Source organism: Oryctolagus cuniculus, chromosome 17 (genome assembly GCF_051225735.1).
Source record: "Oryctolagus cuniculus isolate XC-2025 breed Fujian yellow rabbit chromosome 17, ASM5122573v1, whole genome shotgun sequence".
NCBI classification, from domain to species: Eukaryota; Metazoa; Chordata; class Mammalia; order Lagomorpha; family Leporidae; genus Oryctolagus; species Oryctolagus cuniculus.
The window spans coordinates 64,951,085-64,972,196 of NC_142883.1; the positions used below are offsets into that span (position 1 = coordinate 64,951,085).

General features: G+C 54.2%; 1 protein-coding gene across 1 annotated transcript in view; it reads left to right on the forward strand.

Moving 5' to 3' along the window:
- The first annotated feature begins 5,059 nt into the window (after positions 1 to 5,059).
- Positions 5,060 to 21,112, forward strand: part of USP22 (ubiquitin specific peptidase 22) — a 40,106-nt gene continuing 24,053 nt past the window's right edge. The window contains exon 1 of the mRNA XM_051839773.3: positions 5,060 to 5,457. Within this exon, the coding sequence (XP_051695733.1) occupies positions 5,287 to 5,457 (171 nt within the window). The 5' untranslated portion in view covers positions 5,060 to 5,286. The remainder of the gene's footprint in view (positions 5,458 to 21,112) is intronic.

Sequence of the window (21,112 nt, forward strand, 5' to 3'; positions counted from 1 at the left end):
TAATCAGAGAGAGAGGCATCGATTTAAAGGAACAAAGGGAGTATCATAGGGAAGGTTGTGAAGGAGTCACAATGGCACAGAGGCCAGCACCGTTGCACAGTGAGTTAAGTCACCACCTGCGACACTGGCACCCTATATCTGAGTGCCAATTCAAGTCCCACTGCTCCGCTTCTGATCCAGCTCTCTGCTGTGGCCCAGGAGGGCAGTGGAAGATGGCCCAGGTGCTTGAACCCCTGCACCCACATGGGAGACCTGGAAGAAGCTCCTGGCTCCTACCTTTGTAGCCATTTGGGGAATGAACCAGCAAATGGAAGACCTCTCTCTCTCTCTCTCTGTCTCTCCCTCTCTCTGTCTGTAACTCTACCTCTCAAATAAATAAATAAAATCTTAAAAAAAAAAAAAAAGGCAAACGGGGTCAACCTGAAGTCCAACAACAATCAATTTATCAACTTCCATACTGCCAGAGGCAGCTGGCTCTTCCTCCCTCGGGTGTGGAGGGGGGCAGGCGGCAGGGTCTGAGCATGGTTTGGCGGGCCCAGGCAGGCAGGAGAAGGTGGGAAGGGCTATGCCCAGGCCTAGACTGAGAAGTGGCTTTCGGGGTCCTGTTACCTTGGAAACCACAAAGGGCTGCTGTGTTTGCAAACCCCTGACCCAGAGCCCTGCACCTGTGCTGCTGATGAAGCCTGCTTCCCTGGGTCTGGCAGAATGTTCCAGTCTCACCACAGGGCTTCACGCAGCACGGCTGCCGACAGTCTGCGGTCCTAGAGAACACCGCATCTCTGCAGCACGTGTCCCCAGCAGCAGATCTGCAGGGCCACAGTCGTAACCGAGGGCGACCGTTGTCAGAGAAACTCACAGCGAAGCAGGGGAGGCGGCCGCCCGGGGGGTGGACAGGGCTAGATCGAAAGGACCACAGCAGCCTGTTCCATCCCCCACCCTTGCGTCAACATCACGCTGGGGGCCCCCCACCCCCAGTCTCTGTGCCAGCGAGCCCCCCTGTTATCAGGTTGTCAGGCCAAGGCTCGTGGTGGGGAGTAGGGTGCTGGCCGTGCACCTGTGGTTCTTGGTGCTGAGCTGAGCGAACCCGGGGGCGCAGCGAATCGGCACTGCCCAGTGAGGGGTGCTCTCGGGAGTCTCGTGCCCCCTCCCAACACACACACTGGCCCACCTGTTGCGTCTGCATTTCTAACTGGTGGAGGGGCTGGCTGGCTCGTTTGCAGGCAGTGGCTCAGGCTGCTCCCACAAAGAGCAGAGATCTGTTTGGGTTGTGGTTTGGGACCCAAGGGACTGAGCAGACCCCTAACTATGCTCACTGTTTCCGCGATCCCCATGAGATCCGCCTGAGGAGGTGGAGTGGTCACGCCACCCAGTTCTCGGGGGGGGGGGTGTCCTGTCCCTTCTGTATGCCCATAGGTCTCTACAGCTCCTCCTCAAGTGACAAGTTCTTTTCCCCTCACCTGCCAGCCACATGCTGTTGCTGAGTCCTGGGCTGGCCTGACTCACCTGGCTTAGGACCTGCCTGTTTCATTCTATTTAACTTCTGTTAACAGGCCGGTGAGGTGGCATAGCGGGTAAAGCCACCATCTACAGCATAGGCATCCCATATGGCTGCCCGTTCAAGTCCTGGCTGCTCCACTTCTGATCCAGCTTCCTGCTAATGTTCCTGGGAAAGCAGCAGAAGATGGCTCAGGTGCTAGGGCCCCTGCACCCACCAGGGAGACCCAGATGGAGCTCCTGGCTCTTGGCCTTGGCCTGGCTCAGCCCATTTTGGGGGAATGAACCAGAGGATACAAAAACCTCTCTATGTCTCTCCTTCTCTGTCACTCTGTCTTTCAAATAAATAAAAATTCTAAAAAAAAATTTGTCTTTCTTCTAATTTTCCTTTTTTTTTTTTTTTTAAAGAGAGAGAGAGAGAGACAGAGGCAAACAGACATAGTCCCCATCTGCTGGTTAAAAATTTTAAAAAAAATTTGTCTTTCTTCTAATTTTCCTTTTTTTTTTTTTTTTTTAAGAGAGAGAGAGAGACAGAGGCAAACAGACATAATCCCCATCTGCTGGCTCACTCCCCAAATGCCTGCAATGGCCTGGTCTAAAGCTGGGAGCTGGAACTCAATTCAAGCCTCCTCTGTGGGTGGCAGGAGCTGTTTCTTGAGCCATCACCATTGCCTCCCAGGGTGAGCATTAGCAAGAAGTTGGAGTTGGGAGTGGGGCCAGGATTGGAACCCTGGTACTCAGATGTTGGACACAGGTATCCAGACTAGCATCTTTTTCTTTTTCCAAAATTGTATTTATTTATTTATTTGAAAGGTAGAAAGCAGTTATGAAGACAGAGAAGGGAGGGGAGAAACAGAGAGAGAGAGAGATCTTCCATTTGCTAGTTTACTCCCTAACGGACACTTCAGCAGGGGCTGGGCCAGCTGAAGCCAGGAGCACGGAGCTTCTTCCTGGCCATCCTCCACTGCTTTCCCAGGCCATAGCAGAGAGCCGGCTCAGAAGTGGAGCAGCTGGGACTCGAACCAACCACAAACCAGCATCTTAACCACTAGGTGAAATACCAGCCTCCTATCTAGCTTTTTGAACACTTTGGTTTTATCATTGTCATTTTAATGTCCAGCCTGTGGAACCAGTCACCGTGTGTTGTCTCCTTATATTTCTCCTTCTTATGGGTTGCATTTCCCATGCTTGGTGATTTTTGATTGGATGCAGTCATAGAAAATGCCACCTTTTTTGGTGCTTCTTCCTCCTTCCTGTTTCTTTTTAAAAAATATTTTGTTTTTATATTCAAAGTATTTGGGGGGTTTGGTTTTATATCCAGTGAAGGTAACCACAGTGGTTTGACACTTTGCAGCTTTTTTTTTTTTTTAACGTTTTTATTTATTTGAGAGGTAAGAGTTACAGACAGAGAGAGGGAGAGACAGAGAGAGAGAGAGATGTCTTCCATTTGCTGGTTCACTCCCCAGATGGCTGCAATGGCCAGGGCTGGGCCGATCCAAAGTCAGGAGCCAGGGGCTTCTTCCGGGTCTCCCACACGGGTGCAGGGGCCCAAGCACTTGGGCCATCTTCTACTGCCTTCCCAGGTGCATTAGCAGGGAGCTGGATGGGAAGTGGAGCAGCCGGGACTCGAACCAGTGCCCAAATGGGATGCTGGTATTGCAGGCTGCAGCTTTACCTCCTGCAAACACAGAGCCAGCCTCAACACCCCTTATTTTTAATAACCTATATTTGACTCCAAAAAAAGTTTCGGAACCTTGTAACTTAATTCACACCTGCCGCCTATCTTTTGTGTCATAGTTGCCACGTGTGTCCTACGCATTATAAACCCTTCAAAACAATGTTATAATTTTTGTTTTAAACAGTCATATATGGGGCTGGCGCTATGGCTTAGCAGGTAAAGCCTCTGTCAGCCATGTGGGGCACTGCTTCACGTCCCGGCTGCTCCACTTCCCATCCAGCTCTTTGGTATGGTCTGGGAAAGCAGTAGAAGATGGTCCAAGTGCTTGGGCTCCTGTACCCATGTGGGAGACCCAGAGGAAGCTCCTGGCTCTGATTCAGCATGGCTCCCGCCAGGGTGGCTGTTCAGGGAGTGAAGCAACGTGTGGGCAGCCACAGGTAGTCGCTCCCTTTGTTTACACTTAAACAAATGAATGGAGACTTCCCGCACAGACAATTCTGCTAGGGAGATTCCGGGAAGAGGCAGGAAGAACCTAAACCTCTCACAAGAGATGATACAGATAATCAGTCACACCTGTAACCTGCATTTATCACCTAAGTGTTTTATTGTACCCTTGTAATCAATAATTAAGAACCTTATCGGGAACTCTTTGTAACCTTAAGAGCCTTTTTGATATGTAAATCTTTTGTGCTCCTTCTTGTAAACAACTGGTCATGTTTAAATACTACTGGATTTATTCAATAAACGAGCCTTGATCAGGACTTGTCTTGGCTCCATTCTTTGTGTCCTTGTCCTCGCATTCCCACTCTCTGCTTCAGGAAGACCCAGTTCATTGTGCCGCAGGCCGGCACAGCAACGGATGGAAGACCTCTCTCTCTCTCCCTCTGTATGCCACCTTTCAATCAAATAAAATTAAAAAAAAAAAAAATTAGTCATGTGTAGGGCTGCTGCTCCACTTCAGATCCAGCTCCCTACGAATGCGCCTGGAAGGCAGCAGGTGATGGCCCAAGTACCTGGACCCCTGGCACCCACGTGGGAGACCCAATGGAGTTTCAGGCTCCTGGCCTCAGGCCCAGCCCCAGCCACCGCATTCATTTGGGGAGTGAACCCGCAGAGGGAAGATCTCTGTTTCTGCCTCTCCCTCTCTCTCAGTAACTCTACCTTGGAAATAAATAATAAAAAATCTTTATAAAAAATGTCACATGCATTTTTATGTGAGATACAAAGTGGGGTCTTTGTGAACCCGCTGTGTGGTTTGGATGTTGTTAAAGCTTTGCTGCAAAAAACCCAGATTTCCCTAAATTCACAATCAGGTGATGTTTTTAAGGACGGGGTTGGGGGGGAACGCAATCGCACCCGCTGTTTCCGTAAAAACACGAGCTGGGGGGGTCGTTCAAAACGGGGTGCACAGCTGCTGGCTGGGGCTACCGGCAGGCCGCGCCAGGCACAGAAGGGGTCGCCACCACCGCTTCCCGCTCCGCACCGCCCCCAGCCCGACACCCCGCCTCTATGCGGCAAAGCTCAGGCCGGTGCAAACCGGTTCAGTCCCCTGACTGACGTCCCGCACCGCCCAACCTGCAGCACGCCCCCGCCTCCCCACGTCTCGCTGAGAAGCCGGGAACGTCGATTAGCCCGCATGCCCCCCAGGAGGCGGCCCGGAGCCTGACTGACTGTCCTCGCTGCCTATGACGACAGCCCCGGGCTGGCCTCCGACCAATGGCATGGGCTCCCGGGCGGGGCCTCCTGCTGGCTCCGCCCCTCCCCGCTGTTCTCGTCCGCGGGAAGGGAAGGCGTGGAGGAGGTGGGGCCTGGCGCCGGCGCGCGTCTGCGCAGTACAGCGCCAGCCTCCTGGCCGCGAGTGACGTAATCTCCGCCCGCGGCCGGGAGCCCCGCCCCGCCCCGCCCTCCGCGGACCGGGAGAGCGCAGCGCGGGCGGCGCCTGCGTCCGCCGCCTCCCTCGGCGCTCGCGCAGCCGGGTCTTTGTCTGCCCGCGCCGCGACCGCCGCGCTTTGTTCCCCGCGCCCGGGCAGTCCCGCGCCGCGCTGGCGTCGTCCTCGCCCCCATCGCCGCCGCCGCCGCCGCCGCCCCCCGCGCGCGGCCGGGCCTTGCCCCCCATGGTGTCGCGGCCCGAGCCCGAGGGCGAGGCCATGGACGCCGAGCTGGCGGTGGCGCCGCCGGGCTGCTCGCACCTGGGCAGCTTCAAGGTGGACAACTGGAAGCAGAACCTGCGCGCCATCTACCAGTGCTTCGTGTGGAGCGGCACCGCCGAGGCCCGCAAGCGCAAGGTGCGCCCGGAGGCGGCCCGCGAGCCGTCTCCCCTCAGCGCCCGGAGGCGGCGGGCGCGCGCGCGGGGTCGGCGGGCGCTGTCCGGGGGCGCGGGGGGCCTGGAAACCTCCGGGCCGGCTCGCGCGCCCGCGGGAGGGGGAGGGGTCCCGTGCGTCCCCGGCCCCTCCCCTCTGCCCGAGCTGCGCGCGCAGGGCGGGGCCGGGGGCCGGGCCGCCCGGAGCCCGGGACTGCCGAGACCCCTTTTGCAGGGGGCTTGGCGAGAGCGGGGTGTGCGCGCAGGTGCAGCGGGGCGGCTTGGGGAGGTGTGGGGAGAGCCGGCGCCCGCCCGGGCTTCACGGTGGAGGAGGCGGTGCCCGGTGCGGTGTTACCGTGCTGCGGAGTGTGCGCGCAGGTGCGGCGGGGCGGCTTTGGGAGGTGTGGGGAGAGCCGGCGCCCGCCCGGGCGTCACGGTGGAGGAGGCGGTGCCTGGTGCGGTGTTTCTGTGCGCTTCCACGTGCGCGGGAAATCTGGAAACGGTGTTGCTCTTTCTGCTGCTTTCACGCCCCGCTTGCTACCATGTAGCGCCGTGCTGCGGGTTGCGCTCTGGCTGGGGTTGCGGGGCGCCGGGGTGCTGGCGCTCACCTTGGATCCACGCTGGGATGAGCTGGAGTCGGAGGGGGAACCGATGCTATAAGGAGCAGGGTGCGATGCTTGCCACCGGAGTTGTGCGCCCTACAAACTCAGGGTCTGGTGGAAGTGGGCGTACGGGCAAGGCTGGGCTCTCTGGCCTGGATTCAGACGCGTGGCGTAGGCGGCGCCTGCCCTCCTCCTCTCTTTTGCTGGCGGAGCTTGAGGAAATGCAAGGAGTCGGGTTGAAGCTGTTGCTCGCCTGGCCTGCTTTTTTTGGCTGTCTTCATTTCTGATGGCTCACTTTGGACGCTGCAGGGCGGCGGCGGTAGCGGCGGTGGCTCGCTGGCCCGGGTTTGGGCCCCGGGCGTCCCGCAGCTGCTGTTCTGCCTACCCGTGCGCGATCGGGGGGTGCGCCAGCCCCTCTTGGGTTTGTCTCCGATCTGGGGAGTCACTTTGTGTCCTGGCCAGGCGTTTGTAGTACTCTCTAGGGGGCGCCAAGGAAGAGAGAGGGTTGGGGAAGCGGTTCAGCCTGGTGCTGAGCGCGTGGATCTGGAAGGTTTGGACAGGGTTCTCGGCAGGTTTGCAGGCACGGGTTTCGTTTTCTTTTTCTTTTTAAAAGATGTATTTATCTAGGCCGGCGCCGCGGCTCACTAGGCTAATCCTCCGCCTAGCGGCGCCGGCACACCGGGTTCTAGTCCCGGTCGGGGCGCCGGATTCTGTCCCGGTTGCCCCTCTTCCAGGCCAGCCCTCTGCTGTGGCCAGGGAGTGCAGTGGAGGATGGCCCAGGTGCTTGGGCCCTGCACCCCATGGGAGACCAGGAAAAGCACCTGGCTCCTGGCTCCTGCCATCGGATCAGCGCGGTGCGCCGGCCGCAGCGCGCTGGCCGCGGCGGCCATTGGAGGGTGAACCAACGGCAAAGGAAGACCTTTCTCTCTGTCTCTCTCTCTCACTGTCCACTCTGCCTGTCAAAAAAAAAAAAAAAAAAAAAAAAAAAAAAAAAAAAGATGTATTTATCTGAGGGGCAGAGAGAGAGAGAGAGGGGGGTCTTCCATCCGCTGGTTCACTCCCTAAATGGCCACAACGACCAGAGTTGTGCCAATCCAAAGCCAGGAGCCAGGAGCTGTTGCGGGTCTCCCACGGGGGTGCGGGGTCCCGGGACCCGGGCCGGCTTCTGCTACTTTCCCAGCTGCATTAGCAGGGAGCTGGATTGGAAGTGGAGCAACCACGACTCCAACCAGCGTCCATATGGGATGCTGGCACTGCAGGCTGTGGACTGGCTAGGCCACAGCGCTGACCCCACATGCTTAGTTTTCCTAATGGAAACTTCACTGTGAAAGAAAATCTTCAACTCAAGTTGTCCTGTTTGTAAACAAACCCGGGTACCTTTGAGGTTGGCACCTGAGCACGATTTAACTACAGAAAGGAGACCCTAGTTGCAGCTTTCTCATCTAGGGAGAGGCGGGTTGCGGTTTCTGTAATCCAGCTTTGGGTTTTTTGGGCAGAACAGGATCAGAGGTGTAACTCACTGCCCCTGCTAGCCTTCAGAGCTAGCGCAGATGCCTGCCACTGAAGGTAAACCTGTTCCATGGTTCAGCCTCTACGGCATCTGAAAATAAGGCAACCGTCTTAGTCCCTCAGTGTTGGCATGGGAAGATATAGACTGGCAGGAGCTCAGGAGCCTAACAGTTCAGCTGGTTGTTACAACTTACTACAGTCCGTATTACGTTTTGAAAACACCCACACTGTGGGGCAAAGTGTTTTTGAAGATTTATTACAGAGAGAGGGAGAAACACATAGAAAGAGAAAAATCTTGCATCTTCTAGTTCTCTCCCCAGATGGCCACAGTGGACCAGGGCAGGACCAGGCCAGAGCCATGAGCCTCTTCCGGGTCTCCCACATGGGTGCAGGGGCCCAGGAACTTGGGCCATCTTCTACTGCTTTCCCAAGCACATTAGCAGGGGGCTGGATTGGAAGTGAAGTGGTGCAGCCAAGACTTGAACTGGCGCCCATATGGGATGCCAGCACTCCAGGCGGTGGCTTTACCCGCTACGCCTCCACGCTGGGCCCTTCCAGTAATGTTTTCTAAATAAACATTCCTTTCTCTGACTCTCAAATTTTACAGCACTCCTCAACACAGCCGGTTTTGTAGTTCCGGTAAATTAAGTACTTTTACAAAACACGATTTGCTACTGCTGAACAAGTGTGGTGGTCAAGACTGGTTCCATCTGGGAGGCGTGGCCATTGGAGCCTGATTCGGGCATTTGGGTGAAAACTCTTAGGGACCATTTTGATTTGGGAAAAGGGCTGGAGAGGAAGGAGAATGATCTGAGTGGCTTCTGTTTTTGTTTTCTGCGCTTGCCGTCTTAACGAAGAAAGTCTGGGGTTAGGTGCCTTTTGGCATAAGGAGATGGCTGTACTCCTTCCAGCTCTGACCTAGCTAGGAGTTGCTGGGCCCCCCACCCCCCAGGAATGGGGCAGGTGTGACGCAACAGGACAGCCTGGCTATCCCCTTACAGAAGGGTCATCTCAAGCAAGACTTCCTGTGGTCTTATCTGGAGGAGCCGTGAGGGCCCAGGGGTCGCTATGTCCTGAGCTCTAGGGCTGTGGCACGGGCCGATGCTTGCTGTGTGGAATGGGAGATCTGCTCAGATGGAAAATGGCCTTTGTGTCTGTCTTGGGTCAGGGGCACTTGGGGCGCGTTTCCAGGAACGGGCAGCCAGCGTGGTCAGTGCTGTCGGCACTCTGGGATCTGAGATCTTGTCTTCTCTCCTACGCATACGCTTGGAGCAGCAGTGGCCTGGGGAACAGTAGGATAGGCCATGGCATCTGTGTGTGTTCCCAGTTGTACCAGTGATGGGGGCTGGGGATGTGGGGAGGGCACTGCTGACAGTCTTTCTGGTCTTAGTCATATTTTCATTTTTGGGGTTTCTTTTCCTTTCTTTTGTTTTACTCGCTTTCCTGCTCTGGCCTTTTTTTCTTGTTGTCATTTAAGATTTATTTATTTGAAAGAACTACAGAGAAATGGGGGAGACAGAGAGAGAGGTCTTCCATAAGCTGGTTCACTCCCCAGATGACCACAACAGCCAGTGGGTGCAGGGGCCCAAGCACTTGGCCATCTTCCGCTGCTTTCCCAGGTGCATTAGCAGGGAGCTGGATTGAAAGTGGAGCAGCGTGGACTTGAACCAGCACCCATATGGGATGCCAGCCTCACAGGCTGCAGCTTTACCCGCTATGCTCTGATGCCATCCCTGTTTTGTTTTGTTTTTAAATAGACTTCTCTCTTTTAAATTTTGTTTCTTTGGGGAATTCACTTCTTACTTCATTGGGGAATGGGGGTCTTTCAAATATTGCAAAAATTGTACTATTCATGGGAAGTAGGGGACAGGCCATTCCAGCTAACAGGTCTATCCAAAAACATAAGTATGTTTCTTTTTTTAATTGAAGTTTTTATTGGGGGATCGTTGTAGATTGACATGCTGGTTTGAGCCTGTGTATGGTGACATCTTGCAAAACTGTAGTGTGGTATTATAGCCAGAATAGGACACCTGTGTAGTTGTCATTATTTGCATGTGTGTGTGTATTTAGTTCTGTGCATATGAAAGCACTTTTCTCTTAGGACAGTTTTACGCTGACAGAAAAGTTAGTGCACTGCCAGTGTTACACCTCAGTGCCACCACCCCAACTTCCCTGATGGCCAGCATGCCAAAGGTCACAACAAAAGTCACAACTCACAGTCATATTGATACATTTTTTAAAGATTTATTTATTTAAAAGTCAGAGTTACACAGAGAGAGAAGGAGAGGCAGAAAGAAAGAGAGGTCTTCTATCTGCTGGTTTACTCTCCAGTTGACCACAATGGCCAGAGCTGCGCTGACCCAAAGCCAGGAGCTTCTTCTGGGTCTTCCATGCAGGTGCAGGGGCCCAAGGAATTGGGCCATCTTCCACTGCTTCCCCAGGCCACAGCAGAGAGCTGGATTGGAAGAGGAGCAGCCAGGACTAGAACCAGCATCTATATGGGATGCTGGCACCGCTGGCAGTGGTTTTACCTGCTACCCTGCAGTGGCTTTACCTGCTATGCCACAGCGCTGGCCCCTAAAGGTTTATTTATTTAATTGAAAGAGTTAAAGACAGAGGGAGAGACAGAGAGACTGATAACAGATCTTCTATACATGATTCAATCCCCAAATGGCTACAACAGCCAGCACTGGGCCAGGCTGAAGCCAGGAGCTTCCTCCCTCCCACGTGGGTGCAGGGACCCAAGCACTTGAGCCATCTTCCATTGTTTCCAAGGCACATTAGCAGGGAGCTGAATCGGAAATGGAGCAGCTGGGATTGGAACTAGCGCCCGTGTGGGATGCTGGCACTGCAGGCTGCAGCTTTACCAGCTACGCCACAGCACTGGCCTTGAAATTTTGATACTTTGGGTTATAACCCAGTGATGTGTCCTCTCTTTCCTTGCTCGGATTGTTCGTGCTTCAGCCATTGGGAGCTCTCCTGGTTGGCGCCTGTGTGCCCTCGACATACTCACATCAACTGGTTGTTTTGAGCCCTTCCTTGCTTTCTGGCCTAGGTGTGTAGTCCTTGAAGGATCCCGGGTTCCTGTTCCTGGAGCGTGCAGTTGGAGACCAAGATCTAGGCACTGGGTGTGGTGACATTTCAGCCCCCTCAGGGACAGAGCTGAGAAATGGGTGAATGTATCCTAACCTGTGCACACCCAGGTTTGTTATACATGGGGTCTTCAAAAAGTTCATGGAGAATATGTTTGGAAAAAATTGCATGGATTTCAGATTGGTTGACATTAAAATATGCAACATGAAAATGTATACCAAACTTGATGGATTGTCAAGATTTTTTTCCATTTTTTGGCACCAAAATAAGCTTCATTTTCTGTTTATTTATTTTATTTGAAAGGCAAAGCAGCAGAGGGAGATCCGATGCAAGCCTGGGTATCTTAGTTTTTACCCCAGCTTCCTGCCTCACACAGAGGAGGGAATTCTCAGTGCTCCACACAGAGCACCCATTACAGTGGCCAGAGGGTTGCCCATGAGAGAGAGAGCTAGCTGTGCCTCTACGTGTGGTCCATGGCGAAGAGAGCTCGACTCCCTGTGTTCTCTGCCTCTTTTATGAGGCAGGGGTTGGGGTCTTGGCGTGTACCCTTGTCCCTGATGGGACAGGTGCACCCTGGGAAGGTGGGCGAATCAAGCTGACAGTTAAAGAGGTAGAGTTAGGGCTGGCATTGTGGCGTAGCGGGTTAAGCCGCCATCTGCAGCGCTGGCATCCCATATGGGCACCAGTTTGGGTCCCAGCTGCTCCACTTCTGGTCCGGCTCTTATCTATGGCCTGGGAAAGCATCGGAAGATGGCCCAAGTCCCTGGACTCCTGCACCTGTGTGGGAGACCTGGAAGAAGCTCCTGGCTTCAGCCTGGCCCAGCCCAGTTGTTTTGGCCATTTGGGGAATGAACCAGCAGATGGAAGATCTCTCTCCCTCTTTCTAACTCTTTTCAAATAATAAATAAGTCTTTAAAGAGATAGGGTTATGTTGCAGGGCTGCAAGAATTCCAGCTCACGAAAGCTTTAACTAACTGCCTGTGTCAGAGACATGCCTCCTGGAGCTCCCATTCACTTCCCTAATGCCTGCAACAGCTGGGGCTGGGGCTGGGCCAGGGTGAAGCAGGAGCCCAGAACTTTATCTTGCTCTCCTGTGTGCATGGCAGGGACCCAAGCACCTGAGCCATTACCTGCTGCCTCCCAGGGTGGGCTTTAACAGGCAGCCGCATTGGAAGCGAGTGGAGAGTGAGACCCAGGCATTCTTACAAGTCTGCAGGCCTCAGGTGCTGAGTGGAATGCCTGCCCTGACTTCACTTAATTCCATTTTCCACAGACTTTTTGAGGTACCCTCCTGTGTCCATCCAGCTTTCTTTAAGCTGTGTGTGGGTTCCTAAATGGGATCTCCCCAAGTCCCCCAGTGTGGCACAGACCGTTCTGGCTGTCCCCGTAGGCCTTTTCTTGGAGAGAGAGGGACTTGGCTCCCCCTACACCTGTGCACTGCAGGTGTGGGCCGTGTCACCTGGACCACCTGAGAACAGTACTTGGGCATCATCAACGTGCCTTTGCTCTCGGCCTGCTCATCTCCCAGCTCCTCAGCTACCTCGCCCCTGTCACCCCTAGCGCCCCGACCCTCTCAGCGGTCACAGCTCTGCACATGTTAAGGTTTGCGGTCAGTGCTGTGAAATGCGGGGGATCCTGACAGATGCTCCCACCAGCGCGGTGCCAGCAGAACAGTTTCACTGCCCCGAGAGACCAGGTGCCCATCACCCCTGAGCCCTGGGTAGCCCCTGGCAGCTTTTGCTCCGTTCTCCATCTCCGTGGGCTTGCCTGAGCCAGGATCTCGTGGAGTTGGGTTCCTGTGGTCCCCAGCTGCTTGTTGTTGAATGGTCTCTCTCTCTCTCTGTTTTTTAAAGATCTGTTTACTCATCTGAAAGGCAGAGAAGAACCGATTGATCTGACTTCTGTCTGCTGGTTCACACCCTGCATGGTCACAATGGCCAGAGCTGGGCAAGGCTAAACCCTCGAGCTGGGAACTCCATCTGGGTCTCCCACATGGGTTGCAGGGGCCTAAGTACTTTGGCCATCTGCTGCTGCTTTCCCAGGTACATCAGCAGGAAGCAGAGCAGCCAGGACTTGAACTGGCACACCAATATGGAATGCAAGCTTTGTAAGTGTTGGCTTACAAAGTGCCAACAACCAGTGCCACAACACTGGTCCCGAACAGCATTTTTTTAAGTTAATTTGTTTGAAAGGCAGTGTTAAGAGAGAGAGATCTTCCATCTGCTGGTTCACTCCCCAAATGCTTACTAGGGTTGAGTCAAGCCAAAGCTAGGAGCCAAGAGCTCCATCTGGTTCTCCCTTGTGACTACAGGAGACCACGTACTCTGGTCATCTTCATTTGCTTTCTTAGGCACATTAGCAGGGAGCAGGATCGGAAGTGGAGCAGTCAGGAACTGAACTGGCAATATGGATGCCAGCACTGTAGACAGTGGGGTTAACCTGCAGCGCCATAGTGCTGGCCCCTGGATGGTTTCTTTTTAAGCATTTTTTTAAAATTTATTTTTGTTTGAAAGGTAGCAAGAGGTCTTTCTTCCACTGGCTTACCCCCCAGTTGCAGTAGATGGGGCTGGGTCAGGCCGAAGTCAGGAGCCCAGAGCTCAATCCATGTGGGGGGGGCGGGGATTCAAGTACTTGAGCCATCACCTCTGCCTCCCAGGGTGTGCAACAGCAGGAACTTGGACCTGATGCAGAGGAGCTGGGACTTGAATCTGACTTCCAATATGGTGTGCAGATGTCCCAGGCAAACGTCCCAGACAGTGTTGTACCGGACTCCTGCCCCAGCCAGCAACCTTTGGAGACTGGCTTCTGTCATGTAACTGTGTGCATTGCATGGATTGGTAGCTCTTTCTTTTCATCATTGAATGGATTCTGTCCTATGGCTGTATTGATTTTTCTTTTTTTTTAACTAATTTATTTGAAAGGCAGGGGAGGGGGAGAGATTGCTCTTCCATCTGCTAGTTCACCCTGCAAATGGCTGTAACTATCAGGGCTGGGCCAGGCTGAAGCCAGAAGCCAGGAACTCCATCTGGGTCTGCCAGGTGGGTGGCAGGGACCCAGGCGCTTGGGCCATCCTCCACTGCTTTCCCAGGTGGGTCAGCAGGGAGCTGGATCGGAGGTGGAGCAGCCGGGACTGGAGCTGGCAGCCGCATGGGATGCTGCACCACAGGTGGCAGCCTCACCAGCTGCACCACAAAGCGGCCCCCGTGTGGAAGTTTGTTACGTCTCTGCAGGTTCTCTCTTCACTCCTTTATTTCTCTAGTTCTTTCTTTCTTTCTGTCTGTCTGTCTGTCTGTCTTCTGACAGTTTATCTCTGAAGAGCTTGGGCCTTTTGAGTTGTTGACTTTCCCATAGTCTGGATTTCGCTGATGGCACTCACGCTGCAAGTTCAAAATGTATTTTTTTTTAAGGTTTATTTATTTATTTATTTGAAAAGCAGAGTGACCGAGAAGAAATCTTCCATCTGCAGGTTCTCTCCCCACCTGGCCGCAAAGCCAGGGCTGGGTTAGGCCAAAGCCAGGGGACTCTGTGGGTGCAGGGACCCATGTACTTGGGCCATCTTCCACTGCTTTCCCAGGCCATAGCAGAGAGCTGGATTGGAAGTGGAGCAGCTGGGACTCGAACCAGCGCCCATAGGGGATCCTGGCACCACAGGCAGCCACCCAACCTACTATGCCTCGGCGCTGGCCCTGGAAGTGATCTTGACTCTTGTGTTAGCTGGTGCTTGTAGCAGAGGGTGTCTAAGAGATCTGAACAGGAGTGGGTGAGGTCAGGGAGTTGTGCTGCTACTGCTAAGAGCGTCCTAGGAGCAAGTGGAAAGCAAGAGTAAAACGGGGCTTTGGGAGAATCTGGTTGCCCCCTGTACACGCGTCAGGGACAGCTGGGAGGCAAGCACCAGTCAGAAGGACGCAGAATGGAGTTCTGTACCTGTGGATTTTGCCCCAGCCCACGTCTGCCCGGGTGTGGGACCCCGGGCTCCTTTGTCATCTCCCAGGTATGATCAGAGCACTTTTCATTCTCTGAGCACCTGTCCTCCTCCATACCTGTGCTTTGGTTCTCTCGAGCCCTGCAGCCCAGTCTCCTGAGCTGGCACATGACAGACAGCTCTGGGCCTGGGCTCTGGGCCTCCTGGTTCATGCTGCCCAAGATCGCCGTGACTTGAACGGTGGAACTGAGTGAATCTTAGCATCTGTTTAAGGCGCCGGTGTCATAGTAGGGTGGGTTTAAGCCACTGCCTGTGATGCCAGTGTCCCTTAGGAGTCCCGGCTGCTCCACTTCCCATCCAGCTCCCTGCTAATGCACCTGGGAAGGCAGTGGAAGATGGCCCAAGTGCTTGCAGTTCCAGGCTCTAGCCCAACCAGAAGCAAGATTGATTGACATCTCTCTGTCTGTCTGTCTGTCTCTCTCTCTTGCATACGCACACACACTTATCTCCCCCCACTCTGTAACTCTGCCTGTCAAATAAATAAAATCTGTTTTAAAAAGATTGTTTTAGCTCTGAGAGTCAGAGACACAGGTCTGGCTTAGGAGGTTTCTGAGGCTGGGGGGTTTAGTTTTTCAGAAAATGTTCTAACTTAGCTCTTTCTGGCGGCGCAGGTGTGTGTGTGTGTGTGTGTGTGTAGAAAGTGGGACTTTTATGCCTGTCCCTTCATGTGCATCAGAGCTCACGGTGGGAGGCAAGCAGGCGGAGCTCTTGAGAGGGTGGTAGGAACCGCCACCCTGGAGGGTGCGGTCTCGCTGGATCCGCAGTGGTTGGGTCGTGGGCAAGTGAGTAGGGTGCCTCGGCTCTCAGGCTGCCGCGACACGCCTGCCCGCCTTGCACGTTGCACTCGGAACTCCCTGCTCTGAGTCAGCCACACGTTTTCGATTTGGAGGGCTGTGCGCCTCCTGCTGCCTCCCCTCCCTTCTCGGAAGAAGCCGCGCGTGAAGAAGGAGATGACAGAGGCTGGGATACGCAAAGGGAATTCCTAAATATTGGAGCTGAAAGGCTGGACTGCGGGCATGTTCCGTGCACACTGTGAAAGATCCCTGTTGCATGCCGGTCCTGCTTCTGCTGCAGGGTTTACTTGCCGGCGCCTGAATCTACTTGAATTCATTCAGAGGAGAAAGAGCGTTTTGACTTGTTTTTATTTATTTTTCTTTTGAAGATTTATTTATTTATTCGAAAGTCAGGTTACACAGAGGAGAGGGAGAGAAAGAGAGGTCTTCTATCCGATGGTTCACTCCCCAGTTGGCCGCAATGACTGGAACAGCGCCGATCCGAAGCCAGGAGCCAGGAGCTTCTTCCAGGTCTCCCACGTGGGTGCAGGGGCCCAAGGACTTGGGCTATCTTTCACTGCTTTTGGAAGAGTTACAGAGAGAGACAGAGACAGAGAGATCTTCCATCCAATGGTTCACTCCCCAGATAGCCGCAACAGCTAGGAGCCTGGAGCCTCTTCCCAGTCTCCCACATGGGTGCAGGGGCCCAAGGACTTGGGCTATCTTTCACTGCTTTCCCAGGCTATAGCAGAGAGCTGGACAGGAAGTAGAGCAGCCGGTTCTCGAACTGGCGCCCATATGGGATGCCGGTTCTCGAACTGGCACCCATATGGGATGCCGGTTCTCGAACTGGCGCCCATATGGGATGCCGGTGCTTCAGGCCAGGGCGTTAACCCCTTGGGCCACAGTGCTGGCCCCCGGTATAAACATTTATTACTTTTTTAAAAAAATTTGAAAGGCAGAGTTGAGGTAGGGGCTTTCAAAAGGAAAGTTAGAGATCTGGTGCTATGATGCAGCGATTAAAGCCATCACCTGCAGTGCCTGCATCCCATATGAGCGCTGGTTTGAGACCCAGCTGCCCCACTTCCAGTATATCTCCTTGCTAATATGCCTGGGAAAGCCACAGAAGATGGCCCAAGTGCTTGGGCCCCCTGCACTCACTTGGGAGACCCAGAAGAAGCTCCTGGCTTTGGTCTGGCCCAGCCCCATCCTTTGTAGCCATTTGGGGAGTGAACAAGCAGAGGGAAGATTCTCTCTCTTTTCTCTCTCTCGCTCTCTAACTCTGCTTTTCAAAAAAGTAAATCTAAAAAAAAAAAAAAAGGAAAGTTAAGGGCCCTCCAAGGACAACACAGAAAAAGAACAATATGGCATAATCAGTACCTGTGTGCACATGCATAACCTTATAACAACCTATAGCAACCCTGTAGCCTTAAATACCCAATGGGAGCGTCCGTAACCAAGTAAGGGAGACAGAGAAGCTAAGATTGTATGTAAGGCAATGCCCTGCTTTGTTTGGGGCTCAGTCTTTGAATGTTATTCACTGGGCCCTTGTGGACAGACATAAACAGTGCTTCTGATATTGAAATTTGACCCCTTAAAAATATATTGGAATGGGACCCCTTAAAGTTCCCCAGACGTCCCACCTGGGGTGCCACACGTTATCGAAATTTGGGGTACCATACAATATCACCATATGCTTATTAATAAATCCCCAATACTAATAAGCCCAAGTGGGTTCTTGCCTAATATTTAGAGAAGAATTCTGAATGCCGGCACAGATGAACGAGGCAGCATGGTACATTTTAAGCTTTTATTTAGTGTGAAAGATGCATGGGCGAGTGAAGGCTTTGGTTCAGTCTAAGGAGAAGGGACAATCTGGAAGTTAGGGTAGAGTCCATACCAAGCAGAGAGCAGGCCAAAAACCATGTGCAGCAAGCGCCTTGAGCTGCTGTCCACCACTTATCACCAGCAGGCAAGCAGAGCCTTTTGGGACGCACCTCGCCTTTTACATATTTCTCACATGGTCTAGTGGGCAAGTGTGCACTCAGGTATGGTCAGGTAGGGCGTGATGTCACAGGAGCGTGGCGAAGGCGTGGTCTTCCAGCTCACAAACCTAATCAGTTTTAGCCTGTTTGCCTGTCTACTTCACTTCCTGCTGTGAGCCTCCTTGTCTCTCTGTCCAAGAACCCCACAATGGCCTGGGCCGGGGCAGGCCGAAGTCAGAAGCTTCTTCCTGGTCTCCTGCGTGGGTGCAGGGGCCCAAGGACTTGGGCCATCTTCCACTGCTTTTCCAGACCACAGCAGAGAGCTGATCGGAAGTGAAGCAGCTGGGACTTGAACCCACATGGGATGCTGGTGTCACAGGCGGCGGCTTAACCCACAGTGTCTGTGCGAGAAGATTGTGGTTAATATAGAAGTCATGGCAGGGGCTGCAGGAGCGAGCGGTTACTTGCAGGAACGCGCCTGGGAGTGTGGAGAAGTGTTTTGCCCTGTAGACCGGGCATGTTGCCGCGGCCTTGACAGGAGGCTGTCAGAGCAAGACCAGTAAAGGACCAGGCTTTGCCACTGCCCGCGAGGCCTGTCCCATGGCAGAAGCTGCCAGCCAGGAAGCTGTCTGCTGTGTGAGACCTGGGCCCCTCTGTGGGGTCCATTTCAGCACCGAGGATTCTCCCAGCACGGACCCCTGCCCCTGCGTCTCGGGGGTTTGCCTTCTGACTTAGGACGTCGGTGGTTTGCAGTGAGAACCATGGCTAGTTGGTGTCCCTGTGGCTGCCGTGACAAGTGACCACAGGGTGTATTCTTTTTTTTTTTTTTTTTTTTTTTGACAGGCAGAGTGGATAGTGAGACAGACAGACAGAAAAGTCTTCCTTTTTGCCATTGGTTCACCCTCCAATGGCCGGCGCACTACGGCCAGCACATCGCGCTGATCCGAAGCTAGGAGCCAGGTGCTCCTCCTGGTCTCCCATGGGGTACAGGGCCCAAGCTCTTGGGCCATCCTCCACTGCACTCCTGGGCCACAGCAGAGAGCTGGCCTGGAAGAGGGGCAACCGGGACAGTATCCGGCACCCCGACCGGGACTAGAACCCGGTGTGCCAGCGCCGCAGGCGGAGGATTATCCTAGTGAGCCATGGCACCGGCCCACAGGGTGCATTCTGTGCAGCTCTGAGGCCAGGCATCTCCCAGCTCGGAGCAGCCAGCACTTGAACTGGCGCTCAGATATGCAACGTGCGTGTCCCAGACAGGGGCTTAGCCCGCCACGTGACAATGCCAGCCACTGATCCTGGCCTTTTCCAGGAGCTGAAAGACTTGCAGACCACGTGCAGGCCCTGCTGCCACCCTCCTTGGGTCTTCCATCTGGGCCTGATCTCTCAAGGACCCCTGTGGTGGCAGTCGGGGGCCCTGACTTCATGACACAGTTAGTTGTTCCCAGACAGGGCAGTGTTCACAAGTTCTGCCTTTGTGTAGACACCGTGGGCACAGGTGTCAGTGCTGCATGGTCAGTCCCAAGGATCTCGTGGCGTCCAAGGTTAGCGACTCTGCTTCCCGGAGGGAGGTCAGCTGCCATGGCAAATGAACGCAGGACCCAAAACTGTGTGCCGTGCGGTGCTTAAGGAAAACGAAACCTCAACATTCCGCACCTCGGTTGCACCGGCCTCGTCCTAGGATGCGGCTCTTCCATTAACTGGTTCACTTCCCAAATATAGGCAATGCCTGGGCTGGGCCAGGCTGAAGCTGGGAGCCTGGAGCTCCATCCAGGTCTCCCATGTGGCTGCAGGGGCCCACTGCCTTCCTAGGTGCGTTAGCAGGGAGCTGTATTGGGAGTGGAGCAGCCAGGATTGGAGCTAGCACAGGTGGCTTAACCCACTGCACCACGACACATCACCCTCTCTGTTTTCAGTGTCTTGAAACCTAGGAGTGGAATTGTGGGGCTGTGGAGCGTTTATTCTATTTCTTTTCTTTTTTTAAAAAAATATTTATTTATTTTGAGAGACAGTAACAGAGAGAGGGAGAGGCAGAGAGAGAGAGAGAGATCTTCCATTTGCTGGTTCACTCCCTTAATGGCTGTGGAAGCTGGAGCTGCGCCGATCCGGAGCCAGGAGCCAGGAGCTTTCTCCCAGTCTCCCACATAGGTGCAGGGGCCCAAGGACTTGGGCATCTTCCACTGATTTCCCAGGCCACAGAGCTGGTTTGGAAGTGGAGCAGCCAGGACTCGAACCAGCACCCATGTAGGATGCTGGCACCACAGGCAGAGGCTTTAGCCGATTGTCCTACAGTGCCAGACCTTATTCTGTTTCACAGTGGTTTTGAAAAGAAGCAATGTTGAAATCAGTGTCCTCCACCCTCATCTAGATGGCGGGTTTTAGATTCTGCCCCCTGGTCTGTGAGCCATGTGCCTTTCTCCAGAGCCAGCTGACAGTGGGCTGCGGTTGCCCCGAGGACGCTTCCGTGGAACCACAGCTCACGCCCCAGGCTCAGGGCTCAGTTTAATACAGCAGTGCCGTCTGCCGTGTAGTCTATTTTTTTTTTTTTTTTGTATGCAGAATCTTTTCTTTTTTTTTTTTTTTATTTTTTGACAGGCAGAGTGGACAGTGAGAGAGAGAGACAGAGAGAAAGGTCTTCCTTTTGCCGTTGGTTCACCCTCCAATGGCCGCCGCGGCCGGCGCGCTGCGGCCGGCGCACCGCGCTGATCCGATGGCAGGAGCCAGGAGCCAGGTGCTTCTCCTGGTCTCCCATGGGGTGCAGGGCCCAAGGACTTGGGCCATCCTCCACTGCACTCCCTGGCCACAGCAGAGGGCTGGCCTGGAAGAGGGGCAACCGGGACAGAATCCGGCGCCCCAACCGGGACTAGAACCCGGTGTGCCGGCGCCGCTAGGCGGAGGATTAGCCTAGTGAGCCGCGGCGCCGGCCTAATCTTTTCTTTTTTTTTAAACTTTCATTTAATGAATATAGATTTCCAAAGTACAGCTTATGGACTACATTTGCCCCCCCCCCCAGTCTGTCTATTTTTAATCTTTTATTTTTCTTTTTAGAGATGTATTTGTTAATTTGAAAGGTAGAGTTAGGGAGGGAGGGAGGGTCTTCCATCCGCTGGTTCACTCTCCAAATGGCAGCAGTGGCTGGAGCTGGAGCTGGAGCTGGGTTAGGTTGAAGCCAGGAGCCTCTCCTGGGTCTCCCACGTAGGTGCAGGGGCCCAAGGACTTCAGCCATCCTCCGCTGCACATTACTAGGGAGCTGGATCGGAAGTAAAGCAGCCACTTGAAGTGGCACCCACATGGGATGCTGGCACTGCTAGGCCACGGTGCCGCTGGGCCAGACTGCAGCCAGGATCCAGGAAATCAGCCCAGGTTTCCCGCGTGAGTGGAGGGACCTAGTCCTTGAGCTGTTGATTGCTGCTCTCCAGTGTGCTTTGGTGCAGGCTGGATCGGAAGCACAGTAGCCAGGACTGATGTCCAGGAGCACTGGGGAGGGAACGCAGGTATCGCAGGCAGTGTCCGAGCTGCACCAGATGCCCGCCCCCTGTTCCCCTCTGTGCTGAGACGACACTCGGTGTGCGATGCTTCAGCGTGTTCGTCCCTTGGTGGGTACGTGGCTGCTTCAGTGCTTTGACTGCCAGGAACGACCTCCTGTGTGAACCCAGTGACTGTCGCATCCATTGGTGATCTGGCCTGATTAGATGTTCCT